We start from the raw sequence: 18,661 nt of genomic DNA, 5'->3' as shown, positions 1-18,661 counted from the left end.
ATTTTAGAAAAATTGCCAATATAAAATTTGTCATTCAGTGTATAATATGAAACCAGAAAATTGGGTTGAATAAACCAATGTCAAGTATACCATGGGTACACAATTAAACCAAAGTATCTATCTCAAAATATTATAGACCTAAATCATATTACATTTATCATTCCATATTAAACCCAATAATTGTCACCTGAAAACTGTGGTATAGCAGCTTGCATGAATCCAGTCTCTAATTCTTGTTAAAGCAACCTTCTCCAGTCAGGAATCATGCAAATTGAAAGTCCCATCAATCCCACATGCCATAGCAATGACTAAATTCATGCAATGCAAAGAACCACAAAGTACTCAATCACTTTTAACTATGTAATTATTTTATGATTCAGTTTGTATAAATGCAGAATACGGCAATGAAGAATGCATGAAAATAAACAGAATTATTAGCAAAAGGTTTGACATTAAAGAAGGAATAAGACAAGGATGTGTAATTGTCCTGAATTGTTAAATATATTTATATATAAATGTATAAGAAATGCTTGTGGAATTATTAATGGGAGGGGGCTTTTTCTTGCTTTTAGTGGTTTTATCTTATAAGTTTTATCTTATTTGAAAGACACCAAGAGTTTGATTATATTGCAGTGAGGCAATAGTTAATAAGTACAATGTTAGGCAGAATGTGCAACATAACAAGGAGTATGGCTCTGAAAATTAAAGAATCAAACATCAGAGTTGTTGTGTTTGGCAGGAAATGTGGAGTGAATGATTGCAAATTGTAGATGGTAAAAAACTATAACAAGTAGATGAAATTGCACACTTGATAGCATGTGGAAATGGTTGGAGAAATATTGGTATAAAAATAGGTGATACATCAATACGTGTTTCTCTCAGGAAGAAACATTTATCAAAAGAAGCAGAAAAAATAGCAATGTTTGTACTCTCTTATTGGGCAGTATAAATTTGATATCAGGAAAAACAAAGATGAAGGCAGCAGAAATGCAGGCAGCGGATATGTAGTATTTAAGAAGTATGTGTGGAAACTGAGTGTTAAAACAAGATATAAAAATTAGAAAAAAGTAGGTGCCAAATGAACATGAGTCAAATAAAGTAATTAATTGCCTGCATGAAAGCAGTATATTGAAGTGACTTGATTGTAAAGGAAAGAAAGAAAAAAATTGAACTTCAAAGATATTTGAAGAGTTGACTGAGAGGAAAGGGAAGACTGAGAAAGTTGGGACTGGATCCTCAAAAATGGAAATGTGAGAAATTTCTGAAAGGCAATACATAGACATGGTAGAAGCAAGTTTGATTCACATGGATAGAAAGATAGGTAATATCTTGAGCAGCATTGATGCAAACTAGTTTCAACTATACTGTACACTATTTCCTTCTATTTCACATTTTAAATTGTTTGCCATTTCCCTGCTGATGGCAAAAAATTACATACAAGAAAGGGACTAGCGTTCAAGAATATGCGTTTATACAAGACTGTAGAAATATTCCAGACTGCAGGAGAATTATTTAGGAAGGATCGTTGGTATTTATGAAAGGAAACCAAATAAGGGTTCCTGTGAATATTTAACCACATGCAACCTGCGCATGCAATTACTTTTAATTCAGAAAGATTTCCTATGTCACACCCCACACTGATGTTGGTGGGAAGCACAATCCCTATAGGTTAAAAAAAAAAAAAAAAGCTCTTGAAGAGGAAGCTGTTCACGATCTCTGTCCTGCTATAGTCCACGAAAGCTCCTCCCATCCTCAATGGAAGATTCAGCTCCGTATCCAAAGTCGCCCTTGCCTCTGTGCCTGTAGCACAGCCTTCCACAACAGGGCGCCCTCCAAATCAGCACATTGATGTAAATCCCGGCCGTTGGCGAGGCTGTTGGGAGTTTTTATCAACGGTTCTGCAAGGCAGGAAGCTGAGCACCCACAAGGGGGGGAAATGCAGTCCCTGACTTCCCCCACCCCCACCCCGAAGGGACACAAGCGCTTCTCTTAACAGGAAACGCCAGGCCCCATCGAGCTATCGAGCGCGTGCTCTACTCCCCTCAGGAGCGCTTATAAATTATAACTCCCGCCTTTGCCTCGCGCCTTGCCTGCCACTACCACCGACCTCCCCACCCGCCATTGGACACTCTCCGACTCACCGAAACTGACAGGCGCGAGAGGGGATTCAATGGGCGTGCGCACGACCGGCCCGCTCATTGGTCCCGCCTTACTGGCCGGCGGCATGCGCAATAGATTTCCTGAATGGGTGACGTTGCGTATTCTCTGCTTGTTCAGTTCAGGCTGAGTTTTACAGCCGAGGCGTCAAAATCAGTGAACGTGGTTGCTGATTTTAGATGAGGCTAGTCTCGCAGGACATGCAGATAAATTTCTGTGTCTTTACAGTTACGACATTAAGCTGTTTAGTTTGTAAACAATAAAAATATAGCTCGCTGTTTTTATTTAGACTGAGATCGCACATTACACTGTACTAAGCTATGGATTTATTAATCATGATTTCTTAAATAAGCCACGTTATTGTAGTTGAGTATCATTGTGCACATCCAAATGAGAGCAATAATACCCAAGGAAAAAAATTAAAAAGTATATTAAAGGTGGTTTGGCACACACAAGAGAGGCGCACAAACAATTCCACTCCTGCCAAAAATCTCTTATCGTATATCTTCAGGCCGTATTTTATAATTACAGAACACGACAAGCAGAAATAGATCACAGTCTGATCAGATATATAAGTCATTTGTATTACATTGGCCAGAGTCTTTAAAAGCCTGTGGAAAAAGTGAAGCAAAGTAAGCAAAAATGGCAAGATAATGTTTCATTCATTCATTCATTCATTCATTCATTACACATTTACATAGCACCCATCTCACAGTGTACAACTAAAGCATAAAAACCATATAAAATTACACTGCATTAATAAAACTGAGTCATAAATAACAAATATAAGCTAAGTTTAAAAAATGGGAGGGGGGGCTTCAAGGTGCTAACCAGAGGTGGTATTCAGCAGGTTCTGACCAGTTCTGGAGAACCGGTAGTGGAAATTTTGAGTAGTTCAGAGAACCGGCAAATACCATCTCTGGTTGGCCCTGCCCACATCTATTCTCTGCCTCCCGAGTCCCAGCTGATTGGTTGGGTCTTCTTTTGTTGCCCTGCACAGGAGAATGGAGCTGGAAAGCAGGTTAGTGGGGTGGGGAGATAATGGGGATTTTACAGTATCCTTCCCCTGCCACGCCCACCAAATCACACCGTGCCATGCCACACCCACCAAGCCACGCCCACAGAAGATTATTTACGCAGGCACCAGCTGAAGCTTCCAAAAATTCAGGGGTAGACCCATGCAGAGGACATTGCAGTAGACCGTATGGGAAATGACCAGGGCATGAGTGATTTGAGATAAGGGCTTCCTAATTCAGGTAGAGGCGTAACTGCTGCACAACACAAAGTTGAACAAAGGCCACTATTGTCACCTGCTCTTTCAGCAGGAGTCATGAGTCCAGGAGGTCTCTATTACATACCAGGTAGGTCCGGGGCAGAGCATAGCATGTTCTGCTATGGCTTATCTAGTCATATTTCATCTCCTTTTGCCTAGTGATTTTACTTAACGCAATATTAGTATTAAAATTACCTTTGGTTGGGCCCTTTGTAAATTCTGCTCTTTTATCGTCCTATATGAGATTCATTTATGGTAACTCAAGTGTTGATTTCTATTTGTATTGGCTCTATTCCCCTAGCACTGTGTTCCTAATCCTGTTTGCTGAACCTCAAGATTAAAATAGAAAATAACTGCTTGACAACTTCACTTTAGAAGGATCTAAGAGAGTGGATTTCTTTAACCTTAGTTCTTTTTCTTAAGGTTAACGCTGATAAACTGATAGAATGCATGAAAACATTAAAAAGTCCAACTGTTTATCTCTAAGTTGGTAATATGTGTTTTAATGCATCTCCAACAGAACAACCTGGCATTAGCCAGGTTTTCTTCCCCAGTAATCAACTTGGCTAAATAGAATAAAAAGAGGAGAAAAGGGGATATGAATATTAATGGGAAATATTTTGATTTCATTTCATATATATGACATTTCAAGTAATCAAAATCCTAGTCCCTGTTCACTAAAACAGTTTGGCTATTATATTTATGTATATGAGATCAGTATCAATGATTGTTGTTTGTTTTTAAGGCATAAACAGGAATATCTAAATTACATTAAAATTGCTGTTTCAGAAAGATAATGGGGCAATTGCTTGGAATATGACTCAGTACATGATTCAGTACTTGAAATAATAAGATGGAACAATATTCATGCTGAATACAACTCATTAGTTAGTCAAGAAGTAATTCATTTGTATCAACTTTAGTGGGAAAATATAATGGAGGGAAAATCATTTACACAGCATGCAGTGAGAAAAAGGGAAAGTTGATAGTATCATTCAGCCTCCAATCTTCTCACAATCTTAGAAAGCCCATATTCTGAAATCTCCAGACACTGAATTATGGGTAGCTATCTAGCAAAACAGTTGATGCCTGCATATATATTCCATTAATGCAATATGATTAAGAGGAAGTTGTGAAAGTTGCTATTTATGGAAAGATTAATTCACTTAGTTTGCTTATGTTCTTACACCCGATTTTTCTATAGGGTTAGAATTATTGTAATCTTTAAATTGCTTACTGATAAGGTCCAGTTTACCTGGCTTTATGTTAACTTACTCTTATCCGTGCATGTGGTGAATCAGTAAATATAGTCACTTTCCTTGTGCAAAGTTTAAAGAATTGCAAAAATATGGATTGTTTCTGACACAAACTCTAGCCATCTCTTATCTTCTCTCTGATCTTCCATTTTCATACTTCCATCTAATTTTATCCATCCAGCAAACTTCTGCAATCATCATCTAATTCACTCTTTAACCTGATTATATGAAACCCTTGTCATTTATTTATTCAAATTAGAAAATGATTAGTTGGTCTGAACTAAGACATGCTATAAAACTGTGTTTTCTCATTTGGAACACATGCCATCTCAAATAAGTTTGGAGATATTAGAAAGACAAATGTTTTCTTCATGGTCAAATATACTTATTAATTACTTGTATTTATTAACCATCCTTCCAGAAGATACTTAGACCAATTTAGAAGAGAGTTTGAGAATATTCTAGAATAGCAATAAAATGGTTCTGCTTAACTTTCAGTCATTTAAGAGCTGTTAGTTCTACTGTGTGGTGTGAATCAGGGCTGAAATGCAGAGAATAAAATCCCATCAAATTTGTTTCTCTCTCCCTTTAGAATTTGTTGCAAAATCTGTTTTCCCAGACAGGAATCATCATTTGATGCCAACTCCTCCTAATTAAGCCAAGGATGCATATAATTATCAAAATCTGAATTGTACATATTTTTGTTCAAGAGAGCAACACATTTGGAACTTTTTATGATTATCAGTTTTTCCAAGCACTAAAAGAGTGATATCTTCTAAAAAGATACAGAGCACTAATAGTATTTATACAGAGAGTATGTATGTTAGTAAGTGTCCAGTGTGCAGTGTAATGTAGATAGATATGAACTTAACCTGGGCATCATATCAGAGAGAAAAACAGACTTTTCAGTCATAACACTGGTGAAATCATTGAAAATATATCCAGTTAATCCAACCTCTGTTTTTTTTTTCAAATAAGAAATTAAAAATTTCTAAAAGGTCATTAAAATAGATTGCCTTCAGCATCAAACGATAGTAATAGAGAAGGCTACTTGTTTATAGTGGTGTTTGACCAATACCTGTTTCAGGCAAGCAATTCATCACTTGATCTGCTTTGGGCAAAATGAATTTGTCTGAACAATTAAGAATTATTTTCAGGAATATAGTCTGGCCTTACAATCATGGATAAACTTCATCAATTTGATTTCTTTTACGAATACTGCTTGACTGTCATCACATCTTTAGAAAATAAGCCATTGTATTATGTTTTTTCCCCCAGAGAATCAACTATACAGTCTAATATAGGACTTCTCACAACAAGTCCCGTCTGTATCAAGACAATTTGTACTTCCCAAGAAGTCAATATTTTAGAATTAGGATATACTTCTTTCAATCGACCAGACTCTGCTAATGTCTGAACCCCCAGAGTCTGTTTGTTAATATATTTATTTTGTTCTCTGCTCCCACTACTAGGAGTGCTCTAAATCCAAGAGAAATTTAAAAGTGATCTTTGCTACAACTCCACCTCCCACCTTTCTATGATTTACAAAAGTTATTATAAAGCTTTTTTTGCTGGTCTCCTAGATTAGATGCATTATAATTGAATTTCATTTTGGAAGATTGACATCTTTCATCTCTCCATCACTTTAGCTGAATTATGCATCCAGGGTGCATAAGTGGACTAAGGTGGGGATGGGAAAAGGAGGACAGGTCCAGAAAGTGACGCAGTGTGTGGAAAAAATTGTTGGAAGAAATATCCATCTGGTTCAGTTCCAAGTGGGGAGAAAGACAGAAACATGGAGGCTGATTGGAAAGATGGTTTAATGGAGTAGAACCATCAAGCACATGGTCCTGGTGCAGCTGAACACATGGAGCACTGAGTGAGGATTATTTATACCCTCTCTGGCCTTGCCCTTGACCTTCCTGTTCCTTTGGCAAGGACATGTATTCTATTGGTTGCTGTCACACTCCCATGGGGCTATGCAGGGGCCATAGCTGATTTTGTAGATTGTTTTATCTGAGTCAAGCTTGGTTGAAGCTTGGGCTGATGCAATGAAGGGGCTTGTTGTGCAGTTTCTATTGTGGCTGAATGGCTTTGCTCTGAAGGATAACCCCATCATCCTGGAGCTGAAGGTCTTTTGCTTTGTAGATAGGCTGGCCCAGTCCTTCTCAATGGGCACCAAATATCTGCTGGGGGCAGGGGGCTGAATCTCTGATTTTCTGTCTTTAGAAATATGTTTCTCCTTTAAGGAAAATATAATATTCTTCCTTTTAAATATTTCCTAAAATATCTCATTCTTCTAAGAGGGGTGGATGCAATCTTTCTACATTAGCATGCAGTGGCTGCCTTTCCAAGTCATTTCTCCATTTATTGCCTCATCTTCCTTGAGCAGTGCTCTGATGTGTCCTCCTTAATCTCCTTCCCAGATCACCACAATTGTAATTGTTAGGCAAGCAATCCAAGAAAGATTTTAGTAGTCCTAGTATACCCTTGCTTAAATGTACGCCAGCAGTGTGCTGCAGCTGCCAAAAAAGGCAACACAGTCCTAAGCTGTATCAACAGAGGAATAGCATCAAGATCATGAGAACTGGTAGTACCACTCTATGCTACATTAGTGAGGCCGCACTTAGGGTACTGTGTCCAGTTCAGGTCACCATGATACAAAAAAAAAAGATGCTGAACCCCTAGAAAGAGTGCAGAGGAGATCAACAAAGATGATAAGGGACCTGGAGGCTAAACTGTACAATGAAAGGCTAAGAGAAATAGGTATGTTTAGCCTAATAAAGGGGAGGCTTAAGGGTGACATGATACTGTAGCTGTCTTCCAATACTTGAAGGGGTGTCACAGGGAATGGGTGGGGTGTCAATTTATTTTTCGAAGCATCTGAAGGCAGGAAAAGAAGCAATGGGTCGAATTTTGTCAGAGGAAAATCCACCCTGGAACTAAGGAGAAATTTCCTGACAGTGAGAACAACTAGTCAATGGAACAGCTTGCCTCCAAGAGTTGTGTGTGCTCCATTGTTCAAGGTTTTCGAGACAATATTGGACAACCAATATTTGGAATAAATTGGAATAAGCAGCCCTATGATTCTCCCTGCAGTCAGAGAGAATGCAGCTGCCACAGACTGACAACAGGCAGATTAAGACTGAAATGAGGCTCAAAGGCATAAGAGTCAGGAGGGCAGGTAGAACAGGGTTCAACAGCCTATTAGACCTGAAAAACAAAGACAAAACCATAGGAACCTTTAGGATCTTGTCCCACCGTAGTGTCATCCCTTCCATTCTTGAGTGAGCAAGAACCATATCAGATGATTTTTGTTGCCTCTGCTACTATCCCTACCTGCCTCTTCCCAATCATTCAAAACTATTAAGGTTGCCCTTGAGTGATGTTGGAATGAGGGAGGGGGGAATAACCACTTTCGCACCAAGGATAACTTAAGCCTCTGCAGTGTTAAATACAAGTGTAAAAAAAAAACCAAAACTCAATGCTTGTCCTCTTTACTGTTATCACAGCTCAGTAATGGCTGGATGATCCTATAAGATGCAATAAATCACAAGTGAGGAAAGGACCCAAGTTATTTAATCCTACAGAACAGGTGGTTGTCTTGATGATTTGCAATAGATTGACAAGAAATCCTGGCCCAAGTGTTTAGCAGTGCCACAACAGAATAACACCCATGGTGTTACTGAATTGGGGAAAGGTTGGGATATTGTAACCTGCTGTTTGGAAGGCATCCCACATGATTGGGCTTGGAATTCTTTTAATATTAAATGTAAGCCCTTGCATCAGGTTTTCAATGGATGGATCACAGTCCTCCAGTAATCAAGCGAGCAAGAAAAACAAAGCCATAATGAGTGATCTCAGAAACTTGAAGCTTATCTTGGCTGTCGTAGGACAAGTTACAGAGGCAGGCTGAACGATTACACAGTTCACATTCACAGACATCTTAATAAACTACTAGGTCAACTTCCTGCTGCTGTCCTCTGCGTATCTATGGGGGACAAGGACCTATTAAACAAAATGGCACTGGTTCCTAATTAGGTACAAATCACTTTGTAGCATAAATCAATCCGTCAGTTTATTGGGTGGGGAGAGCCAATGCAGTCTAACGGATAGCGTGGCATGCCATAACATCCTATTCTTAGCTGATGAACAATGTATATATGCCAATACGTTTACATGTGAGCAAGACCACATTTATTTGGGGGAGAGGGGAAAGGCCAGGATTTATGTTGCTAAGTGAGAAATTTGTTAAGTGAGTTTTGCTCCATTTTACAACTTTTTTTGCCACATTTGTTAAACAAATCACTGCGCTTGTTAAATTAATAACACGATCGCTAAGTGAGCCTGGCTTCTCCATTGACTTTGCTTCTCAGAAGGTTGTAAAAGGTGGTCCCATGACCCAGGAACACTGCAGCTGCTATAAATGTGAGTCAGTTGTCAAGCATCCAAATGTAAATCAAGTGACCATGGGGATTCTGTAACAGTCATGTTTTTCAGTGCTGTTGTAACTTTGAATGGCCACTAAGTGAATTGTCATAAGTTGAGGACTACCTGTAGTTTACTCCCTTGCTGTCTTTCATCCATTAGAGTTAGGGGTTCAAAAATAATTGGGAAACTGGAAATATTGAAATAGCTCTTGGCATTATGTTATTAATTGATTGATTTTAATGTCTTGAAGTAAAAAAAAAGAGATCTGTCTGAGCATTTCAAACAGTGAGCTCTACTTACTATGAATCCCTTCTGTGTGGGGAATCTGGGATTATTGTTTCATTGCTTCTCCCTCTGAAAAGGATCCTGTATACCTTTATGATGGAAGGCAGAATAGTATCACTTGTTTTGTAAATAACTAAAAATAATTGCCAAGGGAAGGAAAATGGATAAAAAAATTAACAGGGAGATCCTACGTTTACTTAGAAGGATGGTCTGTTAAGCTTAATGAGGTTATTCCCAATCCTAATTAAAGAAATAACTGAAATTCCCATGCTCCTAAAGGTTGGTCGTAAATTATACCACTAGCAGAAGTAGCTTAGTGGGAAATCTCAAATGCATTTGGAGGCCAAACTTGTTCCTTGGGTTTAATTCCAATGTCAGCTAGACATCGTCTTGTTTTAGGAATTGGTTATTATAACCAATTTAGGTTATTATAATTTTCCCTTTTGCAATATGAATTATGATGCCTTTGGCACAATCTTCCAATGCAGATCTATCGTGAATGAAGTATCAGTTCAGTACAGTGAATTCTTAGTCTGTGTGCATGAGGATGGTTTTTCTCAGGTATGTCCATTTGATATTGATGGAATGAAACAGCACCTATCCATCCTATCTGATTTGAAAAAACAACAACTCTAAACTGGGTTGGAAAACTATCCAGAAATCTCAGGGATGTAGGCTAAACTGGGAGATGAAAAACATATTGGAAGAAGGTAAGACAAACCTTTCTATACTGACATCTACTATGTCAACAGAACTACAAGGACATATGCATGTAAATTGCCAGGAGTCAAACTAGATTTTTACTTATGAATACTTACATGCTTAAAATTATACTTTTAAGGGGAAAAGGTATCACTGGGTCATCTTTATTGAACCAAAGAACAGCACAACAGAGACTTCAACAATGCTGGAATAAAATATAAGCAATTTCCTTCTGTCTGATAATGGGAAATATAGCGTTCCATCCAACAGAGAAATCTCTTCCATCTCCTCCTGTGCTTCCATTTTATTCTCTGAAAGCCACATTAATCTCTAATTTCTCAGAATAACCACACAATGCAAAGCGGAAGGGACAGACTGTCAACTGATTGTATAATCCGGTGCATGTAGATTTTGCATTCATGACACAGATAGAGGAAATAGAGGAATTGATTTGATTTGATGCAAGTTTACACATGTCTTTTGGGATGAGGGTATATTCCATTTAATTAAATTTGTTTCCCATCCAATCCTTTTGGTATGAAGTGCCCTGGAAGTTTCACATAGCTAGTATGAGAAATAGAGTAGCCATTACCCTAAATGGATATGCCACAAAATTTTGCAGCGTATATTCTTCCCAGTCACCTAAGAGATTTGAATGAAGGTTCAGGCTCAATAGCTAATCCTATCTTTATATTACTATGAAAAAAATATCTTTATGTAGTTCTGTTATCTTTACTCCTTGATCTTCAGTATTTCCTGGCTTTTGAAAAAAAAAAATCATGTACAGTCTACCTGTTTCTTGTCCAGTTTTATGACTTTTAATTCTTATAAATAATCTGGGATTGCATTTTCTTTCAATAATATCAGCAAATTCATTATGTGGAGGGAACTGATAGAACTCCTTCATGAATTTCCTGAGTGTCCTTTAAACTCCATCAGAGCTAAGTCTCATCACCCTCACATTTGGGAGTAAATCCCATATATTATGTATTATGTAAAGAAGCATATGATTTGCTTGTCTTGAACCTAAAACTGTTAGTTTGTTTCTGCTATGAATAATTTTATGAATGTTTGTTTGGTTTTCTAGTCATATTTGTTCTAAACTAAAAACATTGCCTGCACTTCTTCATAGGAACTTTCTCCATCTGACCTGATCATTTTGGATTCCTCTTTTTGCACCTTGTCAAAGATTAGACTGCAAAAAAAAAACAAAAAAAAAACAACCAACCCCAAAACCAAAAACTTCTGTATGCGATGATTAAGCAACTTAAAAGGTTTGTACCAGAATGTAATTCAAAGTTATCTTTAACAAAATACACCTTCTTCCCTATATTAATGAACAGATGCTTTCAATAGCATTATCAACAATAGAATAGAAAGCAATATTTGCAATGAGGTATGATGGTCATAACTTGTCATAAAGCCTACCATCAGAGTCCTTTGTAACTATTATTCCCAGTTAACCGGCAAGAACAGGATTGACTAGTGTTATGATTAATTGTGCTTCCATCATGCCATTCCTTGAAGAAATTCAGAAATGTTTGTTTCATAACAGTCTTTTTTGATAAGCCAGGCTGAAAGAAAGTGACACCTATGGACCCACTGAAATTCTTCCTAGAATTCTTCCTAAATTCTTATTTGCAGTCATCAGTTATAGTTTAGAAGTGTGGTAAACCTTTTGCAAGTGATTGAGAGCATTATGTGAAAATATTTGCAACTTCTATTATTTTTGTGTTTTTCCTTTAACATACATAAAAAGGAAGATCATCCATGTCTTTTAAATTGGAATAGATAACACATGCACCCTTTTTATTTATGATGCATCTGTGTAAATTGGACTGGAAGAAGCTTCAAGAAATAATTTTGAGAAAAAGCTCCAGAACTGCTGTTATTTCCATTGTCCTTTTTGTCATAAAGATCATGCAAACTCTGTACATTGGACATAAGGACAACAACTTTCAACCAGCCTGAATACTTGCTTTATTAGAGGTTAGTGAGGAAAGTATTGATGTATACTGTAATCCTTTTGCCCATAAAGTGGTCTTAGAAATGATCTGTATATTTTCATGTTGTCAAATCCTCCTTTCCATCCATTGCAGTTCGCTGCCAGACTTGCAAAGGATGCCTATACATTCAGATCAAAGCAGAGTGGGATTCTGGGTTGATCTAAGGCTTACAGCTTCTTATCAGATGATACCCATAGAACCCCCTTGTTAGCTGTTATCAGCCATAGAAACTTACCAACATGGCTTTTAAAAAGCAAACCCAAAAGTTTCTCTTGAGCTTTAAGTGGCATTCTAGTGATCATTCTCCCCTCCCCTCCAAAAATAATGGATGGAACCACATCAAAAGTTAAACATGTCTTGCAATAATTTACATATAAATGTAATTAAAATCACTTTTGATTTTTAGAAAGACTTTCTAGTCATGCTTTTAATCATTTCCTTTTTTATCATTTTAGAAGTCACAAATTAATATCAACTTTTGGATATCTCCAGGGATTGCACCCAAGGCTTTCAAGGGCTACCAATAGACCTTAGGTTTCACACTGTGAACAATGAGATTATCTGATTTCCGGTTTTCACTGCAGGCAGCATACTGGCTGTGAGTTGAAGTCCTTCAAATGTGGAAGACCCCACCCCCATATTGGGAGAAATTCCTTAATGCCTCTGATATCAAAGAAGGCAAAATGAAGGGATAAGATGCCCTCTTCCAGCTTTTCCTTCAATGGGCTTCCAGGCTGAGTGGGACAAGGAATTTTTTTAAAAAAGCAAACAAACACAACACAGCCCATCTTGAAAGAGCCTTAGGGTGCAAGCCATGCCATCACACCAACAGTGCCGCCACTTCAACTGCTGGTTTCTTTCATCTTACTGCCTCTTTCATTTGACCTTGGATTTTCTGGGTTTTATCAGTAAGGGCCCTTCTTCTCTTTCTCTCTGTCTTCCCCCCTCCAATCTTTCCTCCCTTAAACTCAGAACCTGTCGCTTATTTCTGCTTCCCTAAATGGAGCAGTTAACTAAAGCTAATGCCAAGGAAGGAAACTCGTTTTAAGCAGCTGAACAAAGCAGGGCAGTAATTTATATCTGATAAAAGTTTAGCGGCTTCTGGACTTGAATACGCACTCCTTTCCCATCCTTAAGTTGCTCCCAATGCACCAAAATCATCTATGGCTGTGTTAACACCGCATGCCAAACTTGATCCAGCAAAAAAAAAAAAAAAAGTGGTTAACTTTGATGATTATTCCTTTTTAAAAAAAAATGCTTAGTGCATTAGGTGAATTGAAGCCAGGTGACTAATTCATGGGCAATCACATCTTGCAAACACAGAAGAAGCAAAGCAAGGCATTCAGATCAAGAAGCTAAAAAAGGGTGCTTTTACCTTCAGGGAGCATCTCCCTGCCTCCCTCACCTGTCAGCCTACCTGCCTACCCATCAGTTGCCCTCAGATTTACTCATCCGATCCACGCATGGGGTTGCCCTGAAGCTTGGAGGGGGGGGGGACAACCTGCTATTCCACCCCGAATCTGAGGACCAGGCACAACCAGAAAAAGGTGGCCCACTTCGGATCCCTGGAAGGCCAAAGGACCAAGCCTCCGGTTGTCTTCCCCAGAGGAAAGGCGAACGGGGAACTTTTCCCGCACCTGAACCTGAGGCCGGAGAAGCGAGCCACCCTTCACGCCTCAAGAAAAAGATAAGAGACGCGCGCACTTGCCCAGGCCGGCCGCGCGGTATTGGAGCTATGCGAAACACGCGGAGGCCGCGCTACTCTGCCTAACAAAAGGCTCTGGCCTGGAGTGAGGCCTGGCGATCCAATGTCACGGCCGAGCCTGGAGAGCCCGCTGGGCGAGTCAGGAAAGGCCCCTGCTCTCTTTTCCCAGGGGGATCAGCTAAATATAGGCCCTCGGCCTGGCACTGGTCCCAACTTCCGGACCGTGGGCCGTTGGTTGTATATAAATAATAATAATAATAATAAAAAAACCGATGAACGAGGAACAACTGCGAAGCGCCGCGGGACTTCTAACGGCGACGGAGGTGCAGCCCTTTCCCTTCCCCCCTTACACCCCCACCCCGTCCGGCCTCGGAGATTCGGTAACTCGGAGGGCCGGGAGGTGGGAGGAGGGATCCGCGTAGGGGCCTGGCTGGACCAGGCTGGACTGACACCGAATCTCCCTGCTCGGTCGGGAGGCCACCTGGCCTGCCTCGGAGTGTCAAATGATTAGCAGGTCCTTATTTATAAAGTTCAAGCTGTTTTCCTCCCGCCCCCCAAAGTCAGCGGGCGGCTTACTTTATTTTCGTCCGCATATCCGCGGGTATAAATGTTTACTTAGGGTGGAATAATATTTATGGTTTCTCTAGAAAACAAATCGGGCCCCCGGGCAAGGCGCGTCCTCCGGCCCTTGTCCAGAAGGCGCGCTCCGGCCCGCCGGTTGGTTAACGGGAAGAGGGCAGATTCGGCAGCCGAGCGGCTGAAAGGCGTCTTCCTAACCTCCCTCTCTTCCTTAGGGCAAATGCTTCGTATTTTGGGGAGAATAAAAGGGTGGGTTTTTTTTTTAATTATTCCAGCGGCTTACTAAAAAAAAAGAAAAAAGGAAGGAAATGATCCTCCGTTCTTTGATCTGACCTCCCTTTTATTTTACAGAACTGAAACACAGACCTCTTCCAAATTAGGGATCATATCCATGGGTTCTAACGGTTCGACGCTGAGCCCTGATTTCCCAGGCAGATCCCGATTTAAAAGATGCCACAGATCTTTGCCTGCGAGACTGATACATAACACGAGGAAGTCCCCCCTATTAGGCCCAGAAGGCTTAATTAATTTAAAGTCGTTTGGTACATCAAAGCATTTGTCCACAAGATTCAATTAGAATATGCAGTTAGAATCTCTCCTAATTTTGCGGAGTGGCAGGCTGTCATCAGTGGCATATCAGTTAGTAACTGAGCATTGGTATCAAATTCTGAGTCTTGTGACTTTGATTGCAGTTCAAAAGAAATGAATTACAAGCTTTATTGAACTTGATTCCAGAGACTAAAGTTACATGCTATTTCAACAGAAGAAAAACATATTTAATTTAAAGACAAACAGAACCCTAATACCTTCTGCACTTCTTTGAACATGGAGGAAAATGCAGTTAATAAAAAAGGAGAATTCCAGTTTTTAAACTTATTAAATTTAATTAAAAAAGAAATGAGATTGTATGGTTCTGTATTAACTCAGAATAATTCCTTCCTTCCTTCCTTCCTTCCTTCCTTATTTCCTTCCTTCTTCAGAATTAATTTTTTATTACCAGATCATCTGACATATTGCCCCAATCATATTTCTTTATTATGGAAGTTACTTTACCATCTCTATCTTAATTTATATAATATACAAATAATTCATCTATTAGTGTGATCCAATCTGTAGCAATTTCATAACGTTTTTAGAGAAGTGTCACTAGATATATCTAGATTTAGATATTGATTGATGGGAAAGGTAAAGGATGATCTTTGGGAAGGATCTTGCTCTTTAAGACATTAAAAATTTCAGTCTATTGTATTTGTAACAGAATAATTGTGTCCCATGTATAGGGTCTATTGATTTTTTTTTTGGTTGAAAAAGCTGAATGACTACAGAATTTTCCCAATGGAGCAAAATCGTTTTTTATAACTCTCTTTCATATGGTGTACTAACTGGAAAGCAAACACCAAACGTGCCATTTTAAAAATTTATTTACAAAGCTGTGTACAACACGAAGGAATAACATTTAGAATACATATATTCATTCATATATAAACAGACTTCTATAATAGAATGACAGGGACGACTCTCCCCTTCTTTTTTTTCTGCTCAGTTCTTTCATATTTAAAACGCCTTTCCTTATCGTTTGCTGCAAATTTGGATTCGAAGAAAATTACCGGAGGAAAAATGAGAACCTTCAACAAAAGTGAAAGTTCGAGACTCCTAAGCTTGAGCGTTCTCGACTTCCCGTTTTCCCTTTTTCTCTGAATTTTTTCTTTGCTCTTGCTTTTTTTTTGGGTGGGGGGGAGTGGCAAATATGGGCCGTTAAAAAAATAAAATAAAAACTGCAAAGGAAAGTCCGCCATTGCCTCTCGCCCTCCCCACTACCAATATTGAAGAAAGAGGTCGCCGCGGGTTGCGTGTCAGCTTTACCTGCAGCGTCCGAACCCTTCTTTCCTATGCGTTTCGCCAGCCTTGTTTCGGGGCTCCGAAGCCTCCGGGTTTACCACCGGCGAAGGCCACGGACTAAGGCAGAGATGCGGCCACTGGAGCCGATCGAGTCCGCAGAGAGTCCCGTGGCGTGAAAGGAGTCTCTGGGCGAAGCGGGAGGCGACCACGAACCCCCCCCTCCCACTCCCCTCGATTCTTTCGCAGGATCGGAGAAAAAGGCGGAGAGAGGAAGGAAGGAAGGGAGATCGAGTCCCGCGCTCGCCCGCCGAGCTACTGCGCCGGCCACTTGGCCTGGACCGCGCCGGCCGAGGCGGCGGGCTGCAGGAACTGTCCGGAGAGAATGTTTGTAGGCACGCTGAGGATGGGCGCGATGGCCGCCGTGGTCCTGGCCAGCGCCAGCGGCTGGTGGCCCAGCAAGCCCGACTGAGCGGTGACGGGCGGCCGGAGGAACGTCTGGGCGCTGACGGCCGAGGAAGAGCTGGAGGCCGGCCCGCCGCCCCCGCCGCCCGCCCCGATGATATTCTCGATGCTGAAGGAAGGCCGGCCGCTGGGCTCGGCTTTGACCCCGCCAGCCGCAGCGCCGGCCCCGGCCACCGCGCCGAGGCTGCTGAGCTGCAACTGGAGGCTGGGGCTGAGCTGGGCGTTGAAGGCTTTCCGGCTCAGCTCGCCCGAGGGCAGGAGGGGCACGGCGGGCGGCAGCATGGGTCCGACGGGCGGGATGTAGGGGTACTGCAAGGCGGCCGGGTGCGGGTAGGCGCCGTGGGGCAGGCCGTAGGCTCGGCCGTAGGGGCCCGAGGAAGAGGCGGCGGCGGCGGCAGCGGCGGCGGCCAGGCTGTAGGCGCCGAAGCTGTGCATCATGAGCGCCGTCTGCTCGCGCAACTGCTCCTGCTGGTGCCGCTTGAAGCGCTTGCGGCGCCGCAGGAAGGAGCCGTTGTCGAACATGTCCTCGGACTGCGGGTCCAGCGTCCAGTAGTTGCCCTTGCCCGGGTTGCCCGGCTCGCGGGGGATCTTGACGAAGCAGTCGTTGAGCGAGAGGTTGTGCCGGATGGAGTTCTGCCAGGCCGGGAACTTCTCCCGGTAGTAAGGGAAGCGGTTGCTGATGAACTCGCAGATGCCGCTCAGCGTCAGCTTCTTCTGCGGGCTCTGCAGGATGGCCATGGTGATCAGCGCGATGTACGAGTACGGCGGCTTCACCAGGCTGCTCTTGGGCTTCCCGCCGCTGGAGGCAGCAGCCGCAGCGCCCGCCGCCGCCGCCGCCGCCCCGGACGGCGCGCCCGGCGCCGAGCCCTCCTCGCTTCCCTTCTCCTCGACGGGGCTCCCGCCGCCGCCGCCGCTACTGCTGCTACTGCTGCCCGAGCTCATCTCCACCGCCTCTTTGGCCATCAGCAGCTCGGCTGCCTCGTCCAAAGCCAGCGAGGAGGGCAACCTAGCCAACCCGCTGCCGGGGCTGCCGCCGGCCTCCAGGTCGCTGTTGCCGCCGCCTCCGTCCCGCTCCTCCAGGCAGTCGTCCCCCTCGCCCACCACATCGATGTCTACATCTTCCGCCGTCAGCACCGTCTGGCCGGACATGTCGTTAGCGCTCAGGTTGCCCGACAGAGTCATCCCAGCTCCAGGAAAGGGAAAGAAGTGGAGGGTGGAGGGGTCAATTAATGGCCACGGCGAAAATCGGAAGAGCCGGGAGAGAAGAAGGGGCTCCAAGTGCCTCTGTCGGGAAGGGACGGGGAGGAAGGGAGAAGGGGGCTCCTGAGGACACTTGGACCCAAATCCGGCCCCTCTTCGAGCAGGGTGCTTCTCCAACAGGTAGCGGTGTCAGCAGCCAGAGAGGGAGCCCCCCCCTTCCCCGTCCCCAGCCTTCCTCTTCTTCTTCCTGCTCCTCCTCCTCCTCCTCCTCCGCTACCTGCCGGCCACGGGGGCCTCCTCCTCCTCCTCCTCCTCACCCAGCTGTCGGCATCCGAGAGCAGACTGCAACCTTTGCCCACCTTGGCGGCGACTGCGCTGAGAGGCGCCCGCCGATCTGCGGGCCAAGCCTTGCACGCAGCTCGAGTGCGACGCCGGCAAGCTTTCCTTTCAGCAGCTTCTCCCCGATGGCCAGTCAAGCAGCAGCAGCAGCAGCAGCAGCAGCAGCAGCAGCAGCAGCAGCGACGACGACGGGGCGGCAGGGAGCAGGCAGAGGCCGAAGGGGCGGCGGCGGCGGCAAAACCGAGCGAGCGATTCGAGCTTCTGCACCGTTTTTCGCTCCTGGTCTGGAGCCCTTTAGGGTTCCACCGGCCCGGACGGACTCCCGGTTTCCAGACACCTCCGGTGTTGGACGGTGCTGCTGTGGTTCTGGACGGTGCTTTCCCCCAAGCGAAGCGATTGGCGACCGGCGACCCTCTCCCGGCTCATC

General features: G+C 42.8%; 2 protein-coding genes across 2 annotated transcripts in view; both read right to left on the bottom strand.

Annotated features, from left to right (window-relative positions):
- ALG6 (ALG6 alpha-1,3-glucosyltransferase) overlaps nucleotides 1-2,213 on the bottom strand; it is a 28,675-nt gene extending 26,462 nt beyond the window's left edge. The window contains exon 1 of the mRNA XM_087960401.1: nucleotides 2,142-2,213. Within this exon, the coding sequence (XP_087816527.1) occupies nucleotides 2,142-2,199 (58 nt within the window). The 5' untranslated portion in view covers nucleotides 2,200-2,213. The remainder of the gene's footprint in view (nucleotides 1-2,141) is intronic.
- Nucleotides 2,214-15,803: 13,590 nt separating this feature from the next.
- FOXD3 (forkhead box D3) lies at nucleotides 15,804-18,357 on the bottom strand. The gene has a single exon (XM_087960400.1). It carries the CDS (start codon nucleotides 17,875-17,877, stop codon nucleotides 16,546-16,548), a length of 1,332 nt encoding a protein of 443 aa, XP_087816526.1. The 5' UTR covers nucleotides 17,878-18,357; the 3' UTR covers nucleotides 15,804-16,545.
- Nucleotides 18,358-18,661: the final 304 nt, after the last annotated feature.

The sequence above is a fragment of the Notechis scutatus genome, chromosome 3 (genome assembly GCF_049901735.1).
Source record: "Notechis scutatus isolate UNSWTSFEM ecotype Mainland chromosome 3, rNotScu1.2, whole genome shotgun sequence".
NCBI lineage: Eukaryota > Metazoa > Chordata > Lepidosauria > Squamata > Elapidae > Notechis > Notechis scutatus.
Note: the sequence above shows the minus strand (reverse complement) of the source record. Positions and strands in the feature narration are given on the sequence as shown.

What these genes read in the sequence shown, in the direction of transcription:
- FOXD3 (XM_087960400.1), bottom strand. Translation starts at nt 17,877, where the DNA reads ATGACTCTGTCGGGCAACCTGAGCGCTAACGACATGTCCGGCCAGACG.